General features: G+C 36.2%; 1 protein-coding gene across 1 annotated transcript; it reads left to right on the top strand.

The window, feature by feature from the left end:
- The first annotated feature begins 1595 nt into the window (after positions 1-1595).
- On the top strand, positions 1596-10554 carry LOC123531627 (uncharacterized). Its single transcript, XM_053517761.1, has 5 exons — positions 1596-1795; positions 6588-6693; positions 7325-7431; positions 8814-8986; positions 9995-10554. The coding sequence occupies exons 1-5, from the start codon at positions 1669-1671 to the stop codon at positions 10271-10273; spliced, it is 792 nt and encodes a 263-aa protein (XP_053373736.1). The 5' UTR covers positions 1596-1668; the 3' UTR covers positions 10274-10554.
- Positions 10555-11102: the final 548 nt, after the last annotated feature.

Below are 11102 nucleotides of genomic sequence, written 5' to 3' on the forward strand. Positions count from 1 at the left end.
TTTTTATAGAACTGTGTCCTGTCATGCATATTAATGAAAGTAGTCCGGCAGCATACAATACAAAAGGTACAATACGGAATTTAAAAGGTGCATACGGATTTTTTCTGCCTGTTCATATTTAATTGTGAAATACAAACCGATTTTTTTTACAGAATTTATATATAACTGCAAATGAAATGTACTTTTGCCAATTCCGGTCAGTTGGACAGAAAAATCAATGCTCTTTCCATTGACATGCAACACTTGTGGGTGCACGTGCAAATGGTGAAAATACTGGACTGTTGTCACTACTTTTCAAATGCTCCTCGAACGACAAAATTAAGAGGTAGAGGTGTGGAACTTGTATGATGTGTAAACTTTCAATTTGCAAAAGGGGCGTAATTGCCATTTTGTGGCTTTGCTGTCAGATGTATCACCGGTGTCTATAATTCTATTCATAGGACACCAGAAGTCTCTCTTTTAAAAAGCGCATACACATACATACAATGTATTCACTGAAAGTGATTGAAACCCCACAGACGCCGCTTTGTGCCAATGATATTGGACATAGAGGCCTTGGTTGCGCTACTGACTTTAAATAGTTTTTTTTGAAAACCCTTGATATGTAGCGGGAAGGAAATAAAGCTTTTTGACCTTAGGTGTCCAAATTTGTTCTGCTTATACCATATTGAGAAATAAACAAATGGCGCCGGATTTATGAAAATCGGTCAATTATATAGATTTGCGGTATATGACCTTTAGCCTCTGGTGACATTGAACATACTGATCAGGGCCCAGTTGTTCGAAACTTTAAACGACTGTTACACTAACGGCTGGTTAAATTTTGATTCAAAATATTAGTACTGGTGGGAAACACCAGTGTGGTATTTTGATTTTACATTAAAGACTTTGGTGTTCACAATCTTTAACTCATACATTTGTTTTTCTATGTCTTCTAAAATGTTGAAAAGTAACCCTAAAAGTTAATCAACCGTTAGTTTAATCTCCTGTTAAAGTTTCAAACAACTGGGTCCTGGATGATAAGCAACTGCCAAATTTATGAAATTCACTTCAGGAGTTTAGAAGATATGGAACAGACACTTTATCAAACATTTATGAGTTTCAGTGTGTGACAGTTGGTGTTGTTCTTTTTTGTTACTGGAGACATACATAGATGTTACCTTTAGTTACTTCTTCTTCTTCCGGTGATGTACATAAATCCACTCTGGGGCATTTTCGTACTTAACAGGAAATGAGATCTGTCAGAGTCTGTTTTCGATTTATTTCTTATCGTGTCCTTCTTGACAATGCAGGTATAAAAAGAAAGAAAAAAGCTATAAAAATAAATGTATTTTATACTTCTGTGTTTTGCTAGCCAAATGAGTGTTTTGCGGGGCAGTGCATACATGTTATTCATGAGTACAGTACTATATACTGTACTTAAGAAAAAACTTAAGTTTGGGCTATATCTATCTTTAACATGTAAATCAAATAAAGTTTAGTGTCACTGTATTTAATTTGAAACATTTTAATGAATTAGATTTATTTTTCTGCCATCCCCGTGCAAAAACTGTAGCTGTACGGTACGGGTACGGCAAAGCGTTGAATTAGTAGGAAACCAGTCTAAAGCGAAAGTATCAAAAACTAGGACATTGCACATTGCTCTGTATTTTGGTTCAAAGTCCATTTATGGATCATTTGGAGGCCGTCATGGGTAACTCGTTTGGAAAAGCTGCCGTCATTGACTTTAGCATACAGTGGGCTCTTTGGGCGGTTGCGTCTATCTTCAAAACTGAGAAATTTTACGATTTAGCAGGTAAGTGACACTAAGTGAAGTGTTACATAAGATTTGCATTGTCAAATTACATGCATTGTATATAAATACTGAGATTTTAATTAGATGTCTTCTTGTCATTTTTTTAAATTTTCGACGAGACAAAAATTGGCATTACACTGTTATAGTCCCCTATAGATTTCTATATATGGAATGAACATCAATCCCTGACAACATGGAGGAGCACCCCCTAAAATAGCCCATAAATAAGACCTGACATAACATATTTTTACATTTTGACGTCTATCGCATCGGTTATGTCAGCTGCAATGCAAATTGAAAATAAAATGTAAATTAATAAAATAATGAATGTTGAAGCTGGAGCAATGATATATATATTTCTATCTTCTTCCTAGGTTGAAGCTGAAATGAGCATGTACACGTCTAATATTTTGAACTACATCTACCCCTAAAAGTGTCGTAATCTTATAGATATTTAATTATAACATTCAGAGGGGTTACTAATATTTTTACCTCCCTTTACAGGGTTTTTTTCCGGCCGTTTAAGTTTTTATAGCCGTTATATATTTCCAATGCCAAAAAGTATGTTTTTTCCCCAAAGTGAGTGCAAAAATTCCCAATCTACATTCTGAAAAAAAATCATCAAAATTGCACAAAAATTGACCAAATTATGGACAATTTTGTAATGGAAGTATGTTAAAGATGTTCTAAAATGTGAAACAAGAGCTTGTCGAACCCGAAATGCCCCCCTTGATGCAATCAGTAATTGCACAAGGAACAGAAATTATATGCTCACTGTAAACAAAAGTTCGACCGTTCTGGTTCAATCTGACCTTGACCTTTAACCTATTAACCTAACAAGAGATCACAGTCAGAGTGATCTTGGCGCCCACCACTGAGCCATTCTGGAAAGTTCCAAATTTCAAGACTAGCTCAAGGTCAAAATCAAGGTCAAATTTCATACTGGTACAAAACACTGCATGTGGTCCAAATTTGAAAGCTGTGGCTTGAGAAATGTGAAAGTAGGTCACTAGGTCAATCTCAAAATCAAAGTTCATTTTGGTACACAAAACTATGCATGGGGTTCAAATTTGAAGGCTGTAGCTTGAGAAATGTGAAAGTAGGTCACTAGGTCAAAATCAAGGTCAAATTTTATTTTGAAACACGAAACATGTGCATGAGATCTGACCTTGACCTTTAACCTATTAACCTAACAAGAGATCACAGTCAGAGATCTTGGCACCCACCACTGAGCCATTTTGGAAAGTTCCAAATTTCAAGACTAGCTCAAGGTCAAAATCAAGGTCAAATTTCATACTGGTACAAAACACTGCATGTGGTCTGAATTTGAAGCCTGTACCTTCAGAAATGTGAAAGTAGGTCACTAGGTCAATCTCAAGATCAAAGTTCATTTTGGTACATAAACTATGCTTGTAGTTCAAATTTGAAGGCTGTAGCTTGAGAAATGTGAAAAAAGGTCACCAGGTCAAAATCAAGGTCATATTTTATTTCGGAACACAAAACTAAGCATGTGGTCCAAATTTGAAGTCTGTAGCTTCAAAAAAGTGAAAGTAGGTCACTAGGTCAATAACAAGGTCAAAGTTTGTTTCGGTACACAAACCTATGCATGTGGTCCAAATTTGAAGGCTGTAGCTACAGAAATGTGAAAGTAGATCACTAGGTCAAGATCAAGGTCAACTCATGTCAAGCTTCTTCTTGCCACTCAAAACTATACATGTGGTCAAAATTTGAATGATGTAGGTTATGGACATGAAGATTTGAAGTTTTTCCCAATATAAGTCTTTATGAACCATGTGACCCCCGGGGCAGGGCCATATTTGACCCTAGAGGGATACTTCAAACAAACTTGATAGAGAGCCACTAGATGATGCTACATTACAAATATCAAAGCCCTAGTCTTTGTGGTTTGGTCAAGAAGATTTTCGAAGTATTTCCCTATATAAGTCTATATAAACCATGTGACCCCAGGGCGGGGCCATATTTGACCGTAGGGGAATAATTTGAATAATCTTAGTAGAGGACCACTAGATGATGTCATATACGTAGTATCAAAGCCCTAGGCCCTGTGGTTTTGAACAAGAGGGTTTTCAAAGTTTTTTCCTATATAAACCATGTGACCCCCAGGGTGGGGCCATATTTGACCCTATTGAAATAATCTGAACAATCTTGGTAGAGGACCACTAGATTTTGCTACATACCAAATATCAAAGCCCTAGGCCCTGTGGTTTTGGACAAAAAGGTCAGAAACCGTTTAACTGTTCCTGGCCAATGTGACCTTGACCTTTGACATAATGACCTCAAAATCAATAGGGGTCATCTGCTGGTCATGACCAACCTCACTATCAATTTTCCTGACACTAGGCCCAAGCGTTCTTGAGTTATTGCCCGGAAACCATTTTCCTGTTCCTGGTCAGTGTGTCCTTGACCTTTGACATACTGACCTCAAGATCAATAGGGGTCATCTGCTGGTCATGACCAACCTCCCTATAAACTTTCATGACCCTAGGCCTAAGCGTTCTTGAGTTATCATCCGGAAACCGTTTAACTGTTCAGGGTCACTGTGACCTTGACCTTTAACATACTGACCTCAAAATCAATATGGGTCATCTGCTGGTCATGACCAACCTCGCTGTCAACTTTCATGATCCTAAGCCCAAGTGTTATTAAGTTATCATCCGGAAACCGTTTAACTATTCAGGGTCTCTTTGACCTTTGACATACAGACCTCAAAATTAATAGGGGTCATCTGCTGGTGAAGTTATCATCCGGAAACGGATTGGTCTACATTCCGACCGACCGACCTACCGACCGACATCTGCAAAACAATATCCCCCTCCTTCTTCGAAGGGGGGCATAATAAGTGTATGAGAAATGTCTTTAAACACATCCTTACTTGATCCTATGGGACTAAATATTTCCCAATTTGGAACATTTACACGTCAAAATTCCCAATTTTTGGGGTATAGGCTATGTTCCCAAATTAGATAGAAAAAACCCTGCTTTATTATTAAACAGAGGGGACTATACCCAAAAATTACAAGCCCCCTTGCTAACTTGGTTGTTTGTTGACCTATTCATTGCGTTTACTTGGGCGGTGGAGGGCATACACATCAACTTGAAATTTACCCATGGTACAGACTATGATTCTGATTTTCAGATTGTTACAGAAATAAGCTACCGTGAAATCGTTAAATTTCGTCGGCACAAAATTTCGTGGTTTGGGCCAAAATGACTGTTTCGTTGGGACGTAAATTCTTTGATTTTAAATTTTGATTTTTTTTTTTATAATTTCCACAGGATTACCGAATTTGCAATCTACGCCACGGGAGATTAGCGAGTGATCAAGTGCCAATTAACGACCGCGTTATCTTATATGACCCCTAATTTGCAAAACTTAATGAAACTGTGAAAAGTCGGCACCAATTAAAAAGTGTCAAAACCGTAGCACCTGGGATATAGTCTTGCACAATTAGCAATTGAAACAAATACCTGAATGTTGTTTTTTTTTTTCAAAATGAAGCTGTTGAACTTGTGCATGTGTTAATTCCTGTCGAGAAATGTGTATAATGTAAATTGGGTAATAATGCATCGGACGCAAATCTAGCAATTAATTATAATATTTAATAGTCCCAAAGTACTAGAAGTTAACTACATGTCTGTAAAAATAAAGGCCAGTGCATAAACATTCAGAACGGGGCCAAATAAATGCTAATAACAGCCGCAGAGCATAGTGCTGTCTGTCACATGACGCTTTGTCAAACAACTGCTATTTTTAGTATCTACTTTTACTTTGACGAGCATATTGTAAACAAAACACAGATAAATGTCTGAATAAAATAGTCAGTTTTGTTCCGACGCATAAGTTTATCGTTGATGGAACCTCCATAAACTACACGAAAGCTGCAGAGTACTGCCGCATGCACACAATTACGGATCAGATCAGACGGCTATGGTGTCTTTTTTGACGACACTGAGTACAAATTAATTTACATTATCTTGGGCACAATTTGTTCGTTGGGACTTAATTTTGTGGTTGGGCTGAACCACGAAACCCACGAAAATTAATCCCCCACGAATAGTAATGATTTCACAGTATTGCCTATCATAATATCCTGATCTTCTTTTGACACCATGAGTTAACGCTTAACCTTACATAGAAAGAAAGGATTGTTTTGCATGAAGATTGAACAGCATATTAAAACATGTATATAACTTTACAAAACAATTGCCAGTTTACTGATGTACATTGAATCCCAGAAAAGGAGGACATAAAGGGGCCACTTTTAAAAACTCACTATTTTCAGTGAACTGTTTTGATGTATTTGCAATAATGTCCCAGTGCTGAAATTTCACATTACAAGGTGGAACATAGTTTTCAGTAATTGTTTATTTTTATTTTGTTACAATTGATATTCATTTTTAAAGGGGGACAACTTAGGCAACTCATAAGTTTCCCTAAAAAAATTTTGGGGGCACAAAAATGCTGTGGCTGCATATAAGTTAATGTCACTGTTTAAACGCATTCCAAAAATGTTGTTATTGTTAAAGAATTTGTACTGAAAGGACAAATATTGATGAACAAAAGTTTCAGTAATGATGGCAAGAGGATTTGCTGCACAGTAAGTTAATGAGAAATGTTAAACGATCATAGTTAACATTCCTTATTTAAAGCTTTTTACGGAATAGTAGATAAACTTGAGTGTAAAAAGATACATAACTTTGTGAGAAAAACAAACAGTTGTGTGATATCTAGTTCGAAGTTTTGTTCAGTACATGTGAAATCTGTTTTCAGGTTCAGGAACATTTTTGTATCTAGCATATCAGACATTGAAATGGGGAGGAACTTATTATACACGGCAGAAAGTTACAACCGGACTAGTTATGACATGGGCTGCAAGGTAAATATAATGATCTGTTAACAATAATTTTTATGGGCTAATTCTGGTTTTATAAAGAGGAGGTTCAGGTGAAAGACTTCAAAACACATTTTCTCCTCACAGTGCTTTGGATATAAACTCACTATGTGTACCACTTGTATGAGGACGCTACCCAGCTGGAAAGTTAGTGGTTCAGTAATGTCTTGGCTTTGTTCCAGTCATTAAAGCTGGTAATGTGCAACAGGCCACAAGCTGTGTGTCACAAATTGTACTGTAATACATCACAAGCTGTGTGCCACAAACTGTCTTGCAGACTGTGTCACAAGCTGTATTGCAATCTATGTTGTGACTGTGTCACAAGCTGTGTTGCAAGTGATGTTGCAGACTGAGACTGTGTCACAAGCTGTGTTGCAATTGGTATTGCAAGCCACGTACCGGTCTGTGTTGCAAGTTATGTCGTGCATTACTGAAAACCTTATAAAACAAACAAACAAATTACATGTATATAATCATAATCAACCTACAAGAGACAATAGGAAACACTTGCTTAAAAATATCATATAATTATCATTATTTTGTCCTCTTCGTAATCATAAAAATGTGGTATAATAATTATTATTGTCATGTAAATTTATATGCATCTGTTTCTTAGGTTAGGTCTGTTTCTGTTTACACGAGTGTTGAAAGAGGGAAAAGACAGTAGATTCGACAAAGTAAAAGGCAGGCCAGGCATGTTTTGGATTTACTGGACAATACAAGGTAAATAATTTTAGCAGATTCAGGGTTTCTTCTTGGTATAAAGTGAAATCTGCTTCAGCATTTCTGTTACTGATTGCTTGTAAAGCTGGATTCTCGGACAGGAGTCTGAGGTTGGACGTACAATTGGGAACATTTACTGAATAACAGAAACATATTTTTGATAAACTTTTTGGTGAAACCATATTTATTACATTTGACGACTTCCTACAGGCAGATTCGTAAGTTTATTATTGATATACTTATTGGTGAAACCACATTGATTACATTTGCTTATTTCCTATAGCAGAGAGGAAGATTCCTATTCTTTTTTTTCAGATATGAAAATAGAAGTATGACTATATACACAGAATGCAGCATAGACCATATTAAATCAAGGCATTTTTCTACTCCACACCCATGAGATCTTTGTGTGTTTTGAGGTTATTGTACCCCCCGACAACAAAGTTGTAAGGGGGGGTGTATACTGGTTTCAGGTTGTCTGTCTGTCCGTAGACGCAATCTTGTGCGCACCATCTCTCCTTATCCCCTTGACAGAATTTAATGAAACTTCACACAAGTGATCAGTACCAACAGTAGTTGTGCATGGGGCATATTAGGTTCTTTTAGAAAAAAAATTTGCAGAGTTATGGGACTTTGTTTTTTTGTTACTATACTATATACATAGACACAATCTTGTGCGCACCATCTCTCCTCATCCCCTTGACACAATTTAATGAAACTTCACACAAGTGATCAGTACCAACAGTAGTTGTGCATGGGGCATGTTAGGTTCTTTTAGAAAAAAAAATTTGCTGAGTTATGGGACTTTGTTTTTTTGTTACTATACTATATACATAGACACAATCTTGTGCGCACCATCTGTCCTCATCCCCTTGACACAATTTAATGAAACTTCACACAAGTGATCAGTAACAACAGTAGTTGTGCATGGGGCATGTTAGGTTCTTTCAGAAAAAAAAATTCCAGAGTTATGGGACTTTGTTTCTTGTTAACATACTATGTACATACAGTCTGCATATGCAATCTTGTGCGTGCCTAATCTACCAAACCCTTGCACACAATTTAATGAAACTTCACACAAGTGATCAGTACCAACCCTAGTTGTGCATGGTGCATGTTACATTCTTTTAGATAAATATTCTGCATAGTTATGGGACTTTGTTTTTTGTTACTATACTGTATACATACAGTCTATATACATACAGTCCACATAATTATGCAATCTTGTGTGCGTCAAATTGCAATGTACTGTGTCAGTGCATGCAGGGGGTACATTCATTACCTTTAGTGATAGCTCTAGTTTATACATTCCTGCAGGTGTTACATTTCTCTTCTTTCATTTTAAACACCAACAACTGATAAAATGCAAATTTCTATCGCAGGGATGTGGATCTTCACTACTCTGCTTCCATTACTTGTGTTGAACAACAAGAAAGAAGACAAGCCCCTGTGTACTAGAGATTATGTTGGATGGGGACTGTGGGCTCTTGGATTTCTCTTTGAAACTGTTGCAGACTACCAGAAATCTGCTTTCAAAGGCAATCCTGATAATGCTGTAAGTTTGTTTTAACTGAATTTTTATTTTTTACTTCATGTTTCTGAAACCATTGCAATTCTGGCTATATATGTTCTGAAATTTCTTAATGTCTTTTATTTTTGTAAATTTATATGAAAATTGAGGCTTTTTTGGACTGTCTCCAAGCAGGATATCATTTTGTATTCTTATAATCATATTACTCTCGTTTTTTGCACATTTTTCACTTATTAGAGCACAAGGTTGTATTAGGCTGAAATGAAAGGACTAGGTTCCACATAAGTATTTAAGAAATAATTTATAGAAAAAGAGTGTTTAAACACTATTTATGCATAATGGGCGGTTATATGTTGGGCGTAATAATTTTACCAGGGAGCAGCCCCCCCGAGTGAAATTATTTGTTCGATGTATTACCGCCAGAGTGTATAAATAGTGTTAAAACACGGTTTTGCTATAATTTATAGCAAAAGAGTGTTTTAACACTATTTATGCATGATGGGCGGTTATACGTCGGGTGTAATAATTTTACCAGGGAGCAGCCCCGAGTGAAATTATTTGTTTGATATATTACCGCCAGAGTGTATAGTGTTAAAACACGGTTTTGCTATAAATTATTTCGATTCTAATATGCCCTTAATCTAAAATATAGTAGCGCTCTTTCTTGGTCCGGTCGCATCAAAAACATGAAATCAGCGTGTGTTTTAACAGAGACAAACTTATTAGTATGTGAAATCACATATTTAATATTCGTAGGGGACTAAATGTGGTAAAGTCAATCAACAAAATTTAATCCCAACAAACAAGTGAAATTCCCATTCATGTTAAAATGTTGAAATCCACGAATTCATATCCTCACGAAATTGCCATTTTGACCATAACAACGAAATTTCATGCCCATGAAACTGAATGATTTTACAGTAGTCTTACCTATGAAAAAGTATTGAGGCGGTCTCAACAAGGTGCTCTGTTGAGCATAAATAAATATGTATCTTAAAATAAACTAAATTGTCTTGTGTTTCTTTTTTTCAGGGCAAATTTATCACGACAGGGCTATGGAGCATTTCTAGATACCCCAACTATTTCGGGGAAATTTGCATGTGGCTGGGTATTTTCATTTCATCGACATCTGCAATGACAGAGCCTGTGGAATACGGCTCCGTGATATCTCCGCTCTTTGTTATATTTTTATTATTAAGAGTTAGTGGTATACCACTACAGGAACGTCAGCAAATGAAGAGATGGGGAGATAATCCATTGTTTAAAGATTACGTTAAAAAAACTGCGAAACTTATACCATTTATTTGGTAATCTGGGTATTACCTCATTTCTGAAATTAGGAAAACTGTTGGTAATACAGTCTCAGGTGGCATGCAATGTCATGAAAATATATATCACATAGAAGGTCTTTTGTTTAGCATAGTATCATGCTATGTTTATATTCTGCAGCGGAAGTATTGCACAACTTCAGGTGTTCTCATACAAATACAGTTATTAAAGTGTAACTTCAATGTTATAACTAAAGTCATATTTGTTGCAATAAGTTTGCCAGTAGTATCAGCTGATACAAATAAAAAATGTATTTAAACTCGTGCAGTGTTTGTGATTTTTATTTTCATGTAGTAATACACAGCATTCTAATACAGGTTTTGCTCTAGTAATATTGGTAATTTCTTTTCTTAGTTTATACTAATTTATTTTAGGTAAGTCATGAAACAAGTTCTACAACTTATATTAAATCACTCTTGACACCTCATTCCTGATGGAATCAATCATGAGGAAATGAGAGAAGAGGCTATTTTCCTTTTTAATGCTGGGCGCCAAGCAAGGGAGCTACTGGTACCATTTTTCATATCTTTGGTATGACGTGGCTGGGAATCAAAGCAAGGACCTCCCACACTCGAAGTAGAAGCTCTACCACTAGGCTATCGAGGCATTTTGTTAAATATGGTAAATGCATTTGTGTCGTCATATTGTAATTATTATTCCGTTCTTTAGGGTAAATTGGCCTTGACTGATTAACTTATGTCTGAAATTTGCTTGTGTCTGGATCGTAATAAGCTTGTGGAAACAAAACACTAGATAGCTCACACACAGTTGAGTTTATTGATGCTGTTGAGATCAACTTTTAAAAGAAAAA

Source organism: Mercenaria mercenaria, chromosome 11 (assembly GCF_021730395.1).
Source record: "Mercenaria mercenaria strain notata chromosome 11, MADL_Memer_1, whole genome shotgun sequence".
Taxonomy (NCBI): Eukaryota; Metazoa; Mollusca; class Bivalvia; order Venerida; family Veneridae; genus Mercenaria; species Mercenaria mercenaria.

What these genes read in the sequence shown, in the direction of transcription:
- LOC123531627 (XM_053517761.1), top strand. Translation starts at nt 1,669, where the DNA reads ATGGATCATTTGGAGGCCGTCATGGGTAACTCGTTTGGAAAAGCTGCC. An exon ending in GAAATTTTACGATTTAGCAG is followed by an intron (nt 1,796 to 6,587) that starts GTAAGTGACACT and finishes ATCTGTTTTCAG; the next exon opens with GTTCAGGAACATTTTTGTAT. An exon ending in AAGGCAATCCTGATAATGCT is followed by an intron (nt 8,987 to 9,994) that starts GTAAGTTTGTTT and finishes TCTTTTTTTCAG; the next exon opens with GGCAAATTTATCACGACAGG.